The following is a 14473-nucleotide window of genomic DNA, read 5'->3' as shown; positions in this document are numbered from 1 at the left end:
ATGCATATAAGTTTTGAGCTTACTGAGTATGTTTGAATCCCATCCAAAAAACAGTTAAAACCAACCAGCCGAGTTAGAATATTTCTGTTTAAGGTCAGTTCAGTGCCACTGAAGCCATACCCTCCAATATTTCTCCAATGAATATAAAGACATCTATATTATTATTATTATTATTATTATTATTATTATTATTTACCCTGCCTATCTGGCTGGCTTGCCCCAGCCATTCTGAGCAGCTTCCAACATACAGTCATACCTCGGGGTTAAATGTGCTTTAGGTTGAGCGTTTTCAAGTTCCGGGTGACCCGGAAGTAATGGAGTGTGTTACTTCCGGGTTTCGCCGCTCGCGCATGCGCAGACGCTCAAAATGGCATCACACGAATGCGCAGAAGTGGCGAAATGCGACCCATGTACGTGCAGACGTGCAGTCGCGCGTTACGTTCTACTCAGGATGCGAACGGGGCTCCGGAATGGATCCCGTGCACATCCAGAGGTACCACTGTATATAAAAACATAATAGTATTTTTATATATGTGAAGAAGTGTGCATGCACACAAAAGCTCATACCAATAACAAACTTAGTTGGTCTCTAAGGTGCTACTGGAAGAATTTTTTTTATTTTTTATCATAAAACATTAAACATTAAAAAACTTCTCTCTACAGGGCTGCCTTCAGATGTCTTCTAAAGGTTGTATAGCTACGTATCTCATTGGCTTGGGGGTCGCATAACTCCATGCCCTCCAATAAAAATATGAACGTCCTACCATACCCTCCAACATTTCCCTGATGAAAATAGGGACGTCCTAAGGAAAAGCGGGACATTCCGGGATCAAATCAGAAACCGGGAGGGCTTCTGCAAATCCGGGACTGTCCCAGGAAGATAAGGACCCTTAGAGGGACTGTGAAGCCAGCTGACCCCGGTGAAGGTTTATCGTTTTTAGACTAGGACCTCCAGCCACAAGCACCCTGCTATGACACCAGACGTTCTCACTTGAGGGTCCACAATAGCAGACGGTTCTGCTCCTTACTTGCGCCACAGAAGCTTGGGGGTTTCGGATGAGGTTTTTGAGGGAGCGCTGAGACACCCAGTAGAGCTGAGTGAGGAAGCCATTGGCATAGGTCACTTGATTCTTCAGCTTCGGCTTCTTCTGAGGGAGCCCGTGGAGATTTTCATATTTCTTCAGCTGCTCCATCATGCTCTCGTACTGGGAGGAGCTGAGGTATTTCTCGTGCAAGGAGTCCACCAGTGTCTTCTCCACGCCTTCCTCTTCCATGCCATTTTCATTACTGGTTTCTGGGGGGAAACAAAAAAGGGACCCCACCCCCCGTTTTTTAAAGGTAAAGGTAAAGGGACCACTGACCGTTAAGTCCAGTCACGGACGACTCTGGGGCTGCAGGCTCATCTCACTCTATAGGCAGAGGGAGCCGGCGTTTCTCCGCAGACAGCTTCCAGGTCATGTGGCCAGCATGACTAAGCCACTTCTGGCAAACCAGAGCAGCACACGGAAACGCCTTTACCTTCCCACCAGAACGGTACCTATTTATCTACTTGCACTTTGACGTGCTTTCAAACAGCTAGGTAGGCAGGAGCAGGGACCGAACAACGGGAGCTCACCCCGTCGCGAGGATTCGAACCACCGACCTTCTGATCGGCAAGCCCTAGGCTCTGTGGTTTAGACCACAGCGCCACTCACATCTCCCCTGTTTTTTAGGACTATATAATAGAATGCTTTTCAGAAATATAGTACAGTGGACCCTCTGCTTACGTTAGCCTTGGATAACGTAAACTTTGGGTTGTGAAAGCGGCAAACCCAGAAGTGTTTTTCCAGGTTTCGCCGCTCGCACATGCACAGAAGTGCTCTATGCGCGCATGCGCAGAAACAGTCCTCCAGTTGCGAATTCCTCGGGATGTGGCTGGACCTCCGGAACGGATCTCATTCAAAACTGGAGGTACAGTGGTGCCTCGCAAGACGAAATTAATCCGTTCCGCGAGTCTCTTCGTCTTGCGGTTTTTTCGTCTTGCGAAGCACGGCTATTAGCGGCTTAGCGGCTATTAACGGCTTAGCGGCTATTAACGGCTTAGCGGCTTTAAGAAAAAGGAAACAAACTCGCAAGAACTCACAAGACGTTTCGTCTTGCGAAGCAAGCCCATAGGGAAATTCGTCTTGCGGAACCACTCAAAAAACGGAAAACTCTTTCGTCTAGCGAGTTTTTTGTCTTGCGAGGCATTCGTCTTGCGGGGCACCACTGTACCACTGTACTAGATCCCCAGTGGTGATCAAGAACCTCCCCCGATGTCAGCTTCTTACCTACGTGCTCCTGATCGTCGGTTTTCTTAAGTTTCTGACCACATTTGCTTGCAGCTACAGCCGTGGAGTCACCATTGATCACGTCCAGGAAGAAGTCAGCTGGGTTATTGAAAGGCTCACACTCATACCCTGTAAAGACAGAAAGAGAGTAAGCGTTGGAGATGTAATGAGACTGAGGGTACATTCTTTCATATGTGGTGGACCTGGAAAAGGGTAAAAGAGTACAGTCGTACCGTTCGACTTCCAAAACATTTGGAAACCAAAGCGCGGCTTCTGATTGGCTGTAGGAAGCTCCTGCAGCCAATCGGAAGCCGCGGAAGGCCCGTTGGAAGTTCGGCTTCCAAAAACGGTTCGCAAACCGGAACATTGACTTCCGTGTTTGCGGCGATCGGGAGCCAGAACGTTCGAGAACTAAGCTGTTCGAAAACCAAGGTACGACTATATTGGGAAATAATTCATAATGAATGGGGGGAAATGGTTTTAAGTACTTTAAAAAACAAACAAACCAGAGTTCCTTTTGTTTGGAATAACTCAGACGGAAATTCCCAGGTGCTGGAAAAGGTTATTTATGTATGCCACTCTATGGGCTCATGTTTTGTTAGCCCCAAAATGGAAAACGAGCGAAGTCCCAACTAAGGAAGATTGGCAACTTAAATTGATGGAATATGCGCAGCTTGCGGACCTAACATATAGAATAAGAGAACAAGAACAACTTACGTTTAAAGGAAAATGTTTAGTGAATAGAGGCAGGAAAATTGTGTTCATTTGCTAATTATTTTATATGATTTATCCTGCATTTGTGATCATGGAATCATAGAATAATGGAGTTGGATGGGACCACAAGGATCATCTAACCCATGGGTAGGCAAACTAAGGCCCGGGGGCTGGATCTGGCCCAATCGCCTTCTAAATCCGGCCCGCGGACGGTCTGGGAATCAGCGTGTTTTTACGAGAGTAGAATGTGTCCTTTTATTTAAAATGCGTCTCTGGGTTATTTGTGGGGCATAGGAATTTGTTCATTTTCTTCTTCAAAATATAGTCTGCCCCCCCCCACAAGGTCTGAGGGACAGGGAAACTTTGCTGACCCCTGATCTAGTCCAACCCTCTGTAATGCAGGAATCCTTCACCCAACATGGGATTCGAACCCAGGATCCTGAGATTAAGAGTCTCATGCTCTACCTATTATATTGTTATTTATTGTTGGTAAGCTGCTTTGAGATTCATTTGAAGGAAAAGCAGCAGTGAAAAACAAGAAATCAATCAATCAATCAAGTAAGTTATGTCAAATAAAAACTTTTGTGGAAGTTGTACTTCCCCACTGCTAGCACCTACCGTATTTTTGCTCTATAAGACTCACTTTTTCCCTCCTAAAAAGTAAGGGGAAATGTGTGTGCGTCTTATGGAGCGAATGCAGGCTGCGCAGCTATCCCAGAAGCCAGAACAGCAAGAGGAGTTGCTGCTTTCACTGCGCAGTGATCCCTCTTGCTGTTCTGGCTTCTGAGATTCAGAATATTTTTTTTCGTGTTTTCCTCCTCCAAAAACTAGGTGCGACTTGTGGTCTGGTGCGTCTTATAGAGCGAAAAATACGGTATTTTACCTCAATGGGAGTGGTCTTTCCCCAACAACACAGGTGACGACATGAGTCACCACAGCTGCGTTCCAGAGCACATTTATGTAACAAATGAGACTTCTAAGCAAATTGGTTTTAAACACAGGTATGAACGAGACTAACACCAAATGTTTCCCTTGTTACCTGCCCCGGAACCTTGGAGTAAACAACAGGTAATAAATTGTAGTTCTAATAATGAATAAATAAATAAAAACTGTTACTCAGAGCTGAGAAACAATGCCACAACTCTTAAGCCCCAGACTTGTATCCTGGAAACCCAACTTCTTTACTTAAGAATGGAATAGGGAGTTGTCTTCAACCCATATAAACCACACCTTAACACACAAGGTAGGCTCAATATCTAAGTGTGCTATGGAAGCTGACGTGTGCCTCTTTTTCTATGATTATTTATCCTGTGATAGGAATTTTGAGGTCTTAGATATATGTTAAATGTTCATAAGTGTACCAACAAAGCACGTACATAGATCAGCACAGGAAGACCGACCTGAAACCATTTTTGATTCCCAAACTGACCAGATGTTTTCTATGCAAAGACAATGGAAAATGGAAAAGCCTCCCCATTGTCTTTTCCTTCACAAATCCTGTCTCAAGGGCACATTTAAGATATGAATAGGGTGTGAACCTGTGACCTGGCTCAGGAACTAAGTACCATATTTTTCGCCCTATAGGACGCACTTTTCCCCCTCCAAAAATGAAGGGGAAATGTGGGTGCGTCCTATGGGGCGAATACAGGCTTTCGCTGAAGCCTGGAGAGCGAGAGGCTCTCACTCTCCAGGCTTCAGGAAGCTCTGCGCGACCCTCCAGAGCCTGGCGCCAAGCCGCGCCGGCCTCCGGAGGGTTGCGCAGAGCTGCCTGCATTCCGAAGCCTCGGGCGCGCTGAAGAGCACGCCCGGGCTTCGCACAGCTGTCCGCAAGCCTGGGGAGACCGGCAAGGCTCCCTAGGCTTGCAGATAGCAGGCTGTTCTGGGGGCTGGGGTCGGGGGAAGCTCGGGCTTCCCCCCGCGCCAGCCCCGTGCCTGGGGGGGAAATAATTTTTTTCCCTTTATTTCCCCCCCCCAAAAAAACTAGGTGCGTCCTATAGGGCGGTGCGTCCTATGGGGTGAAAAATACAGTATTTATCATTACAAAAGACTGGCCAGGCTCCCCAGGCAGTCCAGTCAAGTGACCATTAAACAGGTAACCTGTCAGACGAGAGAAACAGATTTCTGCGGTAGATAAACAGATTTCTTTCTGTGATGTAGGTATGATGTATGGAGGGGTGGTCTTGAGCTCCAGGGCAGGGAATTAAAAATGTCTATATAAGGGTTGCTGGAGGAGACTCTTGAGAGTCCCATGGACTGCAAGAAGATCAAACCTATCCATTCTGAAGGAAATCAGCCCTGAGTGCTCACTGGAAGGACAGATCCTGAAGCTGAGGCTCCAATACTTTGGCCACCTCATGAGAAGAGAAGACTCCCTGGAAAAGACCCTGATGTTGGGAAAGATGGAGGGCACAAGGAGAAGGGGATGACAGAGGACGAGATGGTTGGATATTGTTCTCGAAGCTACCAGCATGAGTTTGACCAAACTGTGGGAGGCAGTGGAAGACAGGAGTGCCTGGCGTGCTCTGGTCCATGGGGTCACGAAGAGTCCGACATGACTAAACAACAACAGCAACATATAAGGGCAGGCACACCTTTGTTCAGGCTTCCTCCTCCCTCCTGCATGTGGTGAGCGAGGACCCTGTTGCAACAGATCAATAAAGATCAGGCTTACTAGCTGCTTTGCTTCTCAATATTCTCTGGTGGGCCTCTGTTATTTTCTCCTACTAATAGGGAACCCACGTAAGGACTCTATATGGGCTCTTGGATACCCCATAAGGGAAAAAAGGGCAGATTTTTGTTTACAACAATCCCATGTGCTGATAGGCATGTCATCAGGGCAGGCACACCCACATTGTCAAACCCACCTGATAAATGTACACTTTCCAGCTCACGTTGCAGGGGGTTGGACCCTAGATGACCCTAGGGCAGTAGTGGCAAACCTCTACTAGGGCAGTAGTGGCACTCAAAGCCCTCTCCGTGGGCATGCAGCCGTCACCCCAGCACAGAGCTGGCAGAAGGTGAGGGCGATGCATCAAGTTCTCAGCTCAGCTTGGTCAGCTGAGCAGCTGCCTTCTTCCTCTTCCTGCTGCGATGTTGAGGTTTACACACCCTCTGGCCGGGGCCAATGGAGGCACAGGGCAGGACGCATCTCGCGGGAGCCAGCAGGGGAGGATGGCCTTGGTCCAGTATACCTGAGGGAGCATCTCCACCCCCATCATTCTACCCAGACACTGAGGTCCAGCTCCAAGGGCCTTCTGGCGGTTCCCTCACTGACAGAAGCCAAGTCACAGGGAACCAGGCAGAGGGCCTTCTCGGTATTGGCACCCACTCTGTAGAACGCCCTCCCACCAGATGTCAAAGAGAACAACAGCTACCAGACTTTTAGAAGACATCTGAAGGCAGCCCTGTTTAGGGAAGCTTTTAATGTTTAATAGGGTATTGTATTTTAGTGTTCTGTTGGAACCTGCACAGAGTGGCTGGGGAAGCCCAGCCAGATGGGCGGGGTATAATTATATTATTATTATTATTATTATTATTATTATTATTATTATTATTGCTGGCGAGCTTCACGAAGCCACTTTGTCCAGCGCCAAGTAGCCAGGCAGGGCCGCCTCCGCCTCCGCCTCATCCTCATCGCCCCTCACCCGACATCGGGGCTTCATGCCCCACCGGTCTTGCCGTGCCATGATCGCTTACCACTTTTTAGCGTACTTTTTCATGAGCTCAACCGAGTGTTGATGGTGCACCCAGGACCACGACGGACACCCTGCATAGGGGCCAGTTGGGGCTGGGCGAGGGAGCGGGGAAAACATTGTTGGAATTTATTTTCTCTAAAAGCTTCTCCAGCTGCTGCAAAAACAAGTATTTTATCCTAACAGAGAAGACGAGTATGTCATAGAGAAGACAAACCTGGTCTTGTGGTGGTGATGTCAAAATATATTAACTACACTTATCTTCTTGAAGGCAAACAATGGTGGTGAGAATGGGTAATTGTTGGGTAAAAGGTAAAGGTAAATGGACCCCTGACCATTAGGTCCAGTCGTGGACGACTCTGGGGTTGTGTGCTCATCTTACTCTATAGGCCGAGGGAGCCGGCGTTTGTCCGCAGACACCTTCCAGGTCATGTGGCCAGCATGACTAAGCCACTTCTGACGAACCAGAGCAGCACACGGAAACGCCGTTTACCTTCCCGCCGGAGTGGTACCTATTTATCTACTTGCACTTTGAGGTGCTTTCGAACTGCTAGGTTGGCAGGAGCAGGGACTGAGCAACGGGAGCTCACCCCATCGCGGGGATTCGAACCGCCGACCTTCCGATTGGCAAGCCCTAGGCTCTGTGGTTTAGACCACAGCGCCACCCGCATCCCTCTAATTGTTGGGTTAATGAACGGCAAAAAGATCTATAGGCATCTTCTCTTTCAATGCAGAGAGCTTGCCTAGACTTCACACAAATTCCCCAGATACAATGCTATATGGTAACCAGGTCCTTTTTTCTTAAGGGCTAAATAGGAGTCAGAGTAGTGGAAGCTATTGCAGATTATGCCCCAATTCAGGTGAAATTGCCTTGTTGGCACTTTGCGATAAATAAGTGGGTTTGGGGTTGCAATTTGGGCACTCGGTCTCTAAAAGGTTCGCCATCAATGCCCTAGGGGTCCCTTCCAACTCTACAACTCTATGATTCTATGCTTAATTTTGACACCAGAGGAACAAAAGCAAGGTGAAGCAATCCTGTACATTTGGATTCAAAGTGTGCGTGTGTGTGTGTTCAGCACTACAGTGGACGATTGGGTTGTGAACGTGATCCATGCGGGACGCACGTTCGCAACCCGCCGTGTTCGCAACCTGCAGCTGCGCGTCTGCGCACATGTGGGTTGTGATTCGGCACTTCTGCCGCATGCACAAAGCGCGATTTAGAGCTTCTGCGCATGTGCGACCACCGAAACCCGGAAGTAACCCGTTCCAGTACTTCCGGGTTTCAGCGGTCTGTAACTCGAAAAAACGCAACCTGAAGCATCTGTAACCCGAGGTATGACTGTACAGTGGTACCTCGGGTTACATACGCTTCAGGTTACATATGCTTCAGGTTACAGACTCCGCTAATCCAGAAATAGTGCTTCAGGGTAAGAACTTTGCTTCAGGATAAGAACAGAAATCGTGCTCCGGCGGCGCGATGGCAGCAGGAGGCCCCATTAGCTAAAGTGGTGCTTCAGGTTAAGAACAGTTTCAGGTTAAGAACAGACCTCCGGAATGAATTAAGTACTTAACCTGAGGTACCACTGTACTAACAACAGAGAGGGCAATCCCCAACACGACAGCCTTCTTCCCTAGGGGCAAATCTCACTATGCCTTCATCATAATTTATCTTGTTCACACCTGCAGAGAGATGTCACTGCTATCGTGCTCTTTCCCTCCTTCACGGGGTTTTTTGTGGCAAGAAGAAAGATGGAGGAAGCAGTGGGGGGAGGGAGAGAATGGAAGAATCCCAACTGGCTCGTGCTGTTTCCTGGAATCCCCATACAATTATGTAAAGGAGACATGGCAATTGGCCATTAAAAGGCTTGTCTGGAAGCGCCCACTGTCAGCCCAAGCAGCTGAGACAGAGACAGTCCCTGATATATAATGAGATGACAAAAATGTTGAAATATACATTTATAAAGAAACCAGAAGCATTTTTACTGGGCATTGTGGGGAGTGATATAAATAGAAAGGAATGTAAGCTCTTTTTATATGCAATAACAGCAGCAAGAATATTACTGGCCCAAAAATGGAAGCAAGAAGAATTACCGACGATTGAAGAATGGAGGATGAAGTTAATGGACTATGCAGAACTAGATAAACTAACAGGAAGGATTTGAAACCGGCGGGACTAGAAATTCACGGAAGACTGGAGTAAATTTACGGACTATTTGAAAAGTATTTGCGAAGATCAGACGATGTTTGTAGGTTTGCAAGAAGTTTTGTGAGGAGTATTATTGGAAGTATTGCAAAAATGGAGAAGGGGAAGGATGATTTGTTAAGAGATGTAAAGGCAATATAAAGCTAAGAAATGCATAAGAAGTGGTTAAAACGGTGGATCATCAGAGGTGCTGATGGAAATCTAAAAAGATTGTATTAGTGATATGTTTTGTGGTACATTTTATAATTTATATGTTAAAATCAATAAAAATTATTTAAAAAAAGAGAGAGACAGAGACAGTCCCAGAAGTCTCTCTGCTAGGGTCTCCGAAGCCAATCTTGATCTTGACATGAAATCTGCGTGTCATTGGCAGCTCTCAGTTGTCTACAAAAGCTTCAGTGAACCCCTTGAGTTTTCTAATCCCTGCTCTGGTGAGTTTTGCTGACATTCCCACGCCTACAAACTCTTATAATAACTGTCGGAATCTCCACTCGGCCAAGCCGATAAGGCCTCATCTTCCTCCGAGCTGAGCCTTTGAAATCGCCTCCGACATGTTTAATGGCCTGAGCCTTTGATAAGGCCTCAAGCACATTCTATCCAGCAGGGTTCCCAGCACAGGGAAGAGACGAGAGGTTTGGCTACATTGTATAGAGTTTTATTTCTTACTATGCAGACAGCTAAGAAATATACATCCTCTCTCTTCGAAAGCAGAGAGCAACTGAACAAATGAAAAAAGGAAACAGGAAACCACTAGTCACATCCCGTCTCCCTTTCCCGTGAGACTGCAAGGTCTCTGGAATGTAAACAGAGTCCTGTGACTCCCAGCAGCTGCCCAGTGAGAAACAGAAACTAACAATAACAAGAGCAAACTTACCAATAGACTGGAAATATCCAAGGGCTTCCTTTGCGGGTCCATGATAGAGTACCTTCCCCAAAGCCAGTAACGTCAAGCTATCGAACAGCTTGAAGATGGAATAGCGAGGTTGGTGGATGGAGAAAATGATGGTTCTACCTCTTCTGGAGAGCCTAGGATGAAAAGCCACACCTTTTAAGTTTTAGCTCTCTTGATGAGGTAGGATGATGGCAAAAACGCAAAAACCGCGCAGGTCTGCCCCCAGGCCTTAAATTTACAAACAGGATGCTGCCACCTTTCTAAAGCTAAGCAAGATTGGGTTTCTCAATGCCTGGATGGCTGACCACCTAGGGCAACATCCCCAAACTCAGCCCTCCAGATGTTTTGGGACTACAACTCCCATCATCCCTAGATACCCAGCTCTACCTCTCTTTTAAATCAGAACCAGTGAAGGTGGTGAAGGTCCTGTGTGAGTGCCTGGAGGCGGTTGGTGGATGGATGGCGGCTAACAGATTGAGGTTGAATTCTGACAAGACTGAAGTACTGTTTTGGGGGGACAGGGGGCGGGCGGATGTGGGGGATTCCCTGGTCCTGAATGAGGTAACTGTGCCCCTGAAGGACCAGGTGTGCAGCCTGGGAGTCGTTTTGGACTCACAGCTGTCCATGGAGGCACAGGTTAATTCTGTGTCCAGGGCGGCTGTCCACCAGCTCCATCTGGTACGCAGGCTAAGACCCTACCTGCCCGTGGACTGTCTTGCCAGAGTGGTGCATGCTCTAGTTATCTCCCGCTTGAACTACTGCAATGCGCTCTACATGGGGCTACCTTTGAAGGTGACCCGGAAACTGCAATTAATCCAGAATGCGGCAGCTAGACTGGTGACTGGGAGTGGCCGCCGGGACCACATAACACCGGTCCTGAGAGATCTGCATTGGCTCCCAGTACGTTTCCGAGCACAATTCAAAGTGTTGGTGCTGACCTTTAAAGCCCTAAATGGCCTCGGTCCTGTATACCTGAACGCGCGTCTCCACCCCCATCGTTCAGACAGACACTGAGATCCAGCACCGAGAGCCTTCTGGCGGTTCCCTCATTGCGAGAAGTGAGGTTACAGGGAACCAGACAGAGGGCCTTCTCGGTAGTGGCGCCCACCCTGTGGAACGCCCTCCCTTCAGATGTGAAGGAAATAAGCAGCTATCTTTTTTTAAAAAGACACCTGAAGGCAGCCCTGTTTAGGGACGTTTTTAATATTTGGTGCTGTATTGTTTTTAACACTTGATTGGAAGCCGCCCAGAGTGGCTGGGGAAACTCAGCCAGATGGGCGGGGTATAAATAATAAATTATTACAGTGGTGCCCCGCAAGACGAATGCCTCGCAAGACGGAAAACCCGCAAGACGAAAGGGTTTTCTGTTTTGGAGGCGCTTCGCAAGACGAATTTCCCTATGGGCTTGCATCGCAAGACGAAAGCCCATAGGGAAATGCTGGCGGTCGGGAGCAAAGACTTTCGCCCACAGCCGGCCTTCAGAAGAGGACCTCTTCTGAAGGCCGGCGGGGGGGGCAAAAGTCTTTGCTCCCCCCCGCCTGCCTTCCCCCCCCCCGCCTGCCCCGGGCGATCTTAAAATGCTGGCGGGCGGGAGCGAAGGTTCGCTGCCGACCCCCAGCATTTTAAAATCTCCCCGGGACAGCAGAGAAGTCTCTGCTGTCCCGGGGAGATTTTAAAATTGTCCCGGGGAGATTTTAAAATGCTGGGGGTCGGGAGCGTTCGCTGCCGACCCCCAGCATTTTAAAATCTCCCCCTGTCCCGGGGAGATTTTAAAATGCTGGGGGTCGGGAGCGAAGCGTTCACTGCCGACCCCCAGCATTTAAAAATCTCCCCGGGACAGCAGAGAAGTCTCTGCTGTCCCGGGGAGATTTTAAAATGCTGGGGGTCGGCAGCGAACGCTTCGCTCCCGACCCCCAGCATTTTAAAACGCTGTTCCGAAGCGGGGCGGGAGGCGGGAACACCTTCTGAAGGCGGGCGGGGGGCGAAAGTCTTTGTCCCCCCTGCCTGCCTTCCCAGGGGCTTTTAAATCGCCCCAGACAGCGGAGAAGTCCTCCGCTGTCCGGGGCGATTTTAAAATGCCGCCCGCCAGCATTTTAAGATCGCCCGGACAGCGGAGAAGTCCTCCGCTGTCCTGGGGTTTTTTAAAATGCTGGGGGTGGGAAGAAAAGCCCTTGTCCCCCCCCCCCAGCCTTCAGAAGAGGTCCGGGGACAGACTGTCCCCGGACCTGGTCTGAAGGCGGTTTCCCTAGGAACGCATTGATTGATTTTCAATGCATTCCTATGGGAAAACCGTGCATCGCAAGACGAAAAACTCGCAAGACGAAGGGACTTGCGGAACGAATTAATTTCGTCTTGCGAGGCACCACTGTATTATTATTATTATTATTATTATTATTATTATTATTATTATTACAGGACCAGTGGTCAGGGATGGTGGGAATTGTAGTCCCAAAACATTTTGAAGGCCAAGTTTGGGGATGCCTAACCTAGGGGACCCTATGTACAGTGCCTTAAGATCACAAGGAAATCACTGCTGCATTAGACCAGACACCCATCTGGTCCAGAATCCTGTTCTTACAGTGGCCAACCAGGTGTCTATGGGGAGTCCATGACCAGGACCAGAGCACAATCTCTTTCTCCTCTCCAGCAGCTGGTATTCTGACAGTGGAGGGTAGAAAATATGCATCATGCTTGGTGCCACAGATGGCCTTTATCCTCTGTGAATCTGAGGACAATGATGGCAGAAAGACAGGGTAGAAATAAATATATCGATATATTGGTCCATCATTGCAGACCCTCCAGGTGTCCCTGTTTCCCAGAGACAGTCACAGATTTGCAGAAGCCGTCCTGGTGTCCGATTTGATCCCGGAATGCCCTCTTTTCCTTAGGATGTTCCTATTTTCATTGGAGAAATGTCGGAGGGTATGAAGTAGGAGTCCCCAGGGATTTTTTCCCCAGCTGGGAGTCACCGGAACACAGTTCCGGCACCTCTCAGGTGCGCCCCATTGCCACTCTAAGAGAACACTCTAAGAGAACAGTTCCGGCACCTAGAAAAACAGCACTGGGAGTCCCTATTTTCATTGGAGAAATTTTGTAGGGTATGGTAGGACACACACACACACATACATACACATATATACATATACAGTGGTGCCTCGCAAGACGAAATTAATCCGTTCCGCGAGTCTCTTCGTCTTGCGGTTTTTTCGTCTTGCGAAGCACGGCTATTAGCGGCTTAGCGGCTTAGCGGCTTAGTGGCTATTAATGGCTTAGCGGCTTAGCGGCTTTAAGAAAAAGGAAACAAACTTGCAAGAAGACGTTTCGTCTTGCGAAGCAAGCCCATAGGGAAATTCGTCTTGTGGAACGACTCAAAAAACGGAAAACTCTTTCGTCTAGCGAGTTTTTCGTCTTGCGAGGCATTCGTCTTGCGGGGCACCACTGTATATACCGTATTTTTTGCTCTATAAGACTCACTTTTTCCCTCCTAAAAAGTAAGGGGAAATGTGTGTGCGTCTTATGGAGCGAATGCAGGCTGTGCGGCTATCCCAGAAAGCCAGAACAGCAAGAGGGATTGCTGCTTTCACTGCGCAGTGATCCCTCTTGCTGTTCTGGCTTCTGAGATTCAGAATATTTTGTTTCTTGTTTTCCTCCTCCAAAAACTAGGTGCGTCTTGTGGTCTGGTGCATCTTATAGAGTGAAAAATACGGTATATATATGTCCTACCATACCCTCCAAAATATGGCATTGCTATTATTATTATTATTATTATTATTATTATTATCATCACACACACATCCTTTATTATGGCCCAAAGACCCGCAAAAACAATTTTGAAAAATTGCTTCATAATCAAAACTACGGTGGACGCTCGGGTTGCAAACGTGATCTGTGCGGGAGGCATGTTCGCAACCCGCAGCACCACATCTGTGCACGCACGGGTTGTGGTTCTGCGCATGCGCAAAGCACGATTTAGCACTTCTGCACATGTGCGACCGCCAAAACCCGGAAGTAACCCGTTCTTGTACATCCGGGTTTTAGCGGGTCTGTAACCCGAAAAAACACAACCTGAAGCATCTGTAACCTGAGGTATGACTGTATAATTATTACAGTGGTACCTCGGGTGACATACGCTTCAGGTTACATACGCTTCAGGTTACAGACTCCGCTAACCCAGAAATAGTGCTTCAGGTTAAGAACTTTGCTTCAGGATGAGAACAGAAATCGTGCTACAGCAGCGCGGCAGCAGCAGGAGGCCCCATTAGCTAAAGTGGTGCTTCAGGTTAAGAAGAGTTTCAGGTTAAGTACGGACCTCCGGAACGCATTAAGTACTTAACCCGAGGTACCACTGTATTATTATTATTATCCTTAAGCACTTCCAAGAGTTTCCAGAAGGGATAGCGTTTCTTACCTCTTTAGCAGGAGGAGAACAGCGTTGGCAGTGCTGGCATCAAGGCCTGTAGTGGGTTCATCTAGGAATAGCACTGGTGGTTCAGTGATCAGTTCCATTGCTATATTAGTCCTCTTCCGTTCTCCCCCAGACACACCTCGAATCAGTTCAGTTCCTACCTGCAAAAAATTAATTTAGGCATACCAAGCGTGCATCAGACACTGGAAAAACACCTCTAAGTGGTGTTATGGTATTCAAGCTGAGAAGTTAGAAAGC

General features: G+C 48.1%; 1 protein-coding gene across 1 annotated transcript in view; it reads right to left on the bottom strand.

Annotated features, from left to right (window-relative positions):
• Positions 1 to 14473, bottom strand: part of LOC308477155 (broad substrate specificity ATP-binding cassette transporter ABCG2-like) — a 41731-nt gene that overhangs the window by 15507 nt on the left and 11751 nt on the right. Inside the window, exons 6-9 of the mRNA XM_081005494.1 lie at positions 14219 to 14376; positions 9793 to 9944; positions 2310 to 2438; positions 1029 to 1294 (exon numbers count right to left, since the gene is read on the bottom strand). Coding sequence (XP_080861620.1) covers positions 1029 to 1294; positions 2310 to 2438; positions 9793 to 9944; positions 14219 to 14376 — 705 coding nt within the window. The remainder of the gene's footprint in view (positions 1 to 1028; positions 1295 to 2309; positions 2439 to 9792; positions 9945 to 14218; positions 14377 to 14473) is intronic.

Source organism: Podarcis pityusensis (assembly GCF_964106645.2).
Source record: "Podarcis pityusensis genome assembly, chromosome: 5".
Classification (NCBI taxonomy): Eukaryota; Metazoa; Chordata; class Lepidosauria; order Squamata; family Lacertidae; genus Podarcis; species Podarcis pityusensis.
The sequence above is the reverse complement of the archived record's forward strand: the minus strand, read 5'-3'. Positions and strand labels throughout refer to the sequence as shown.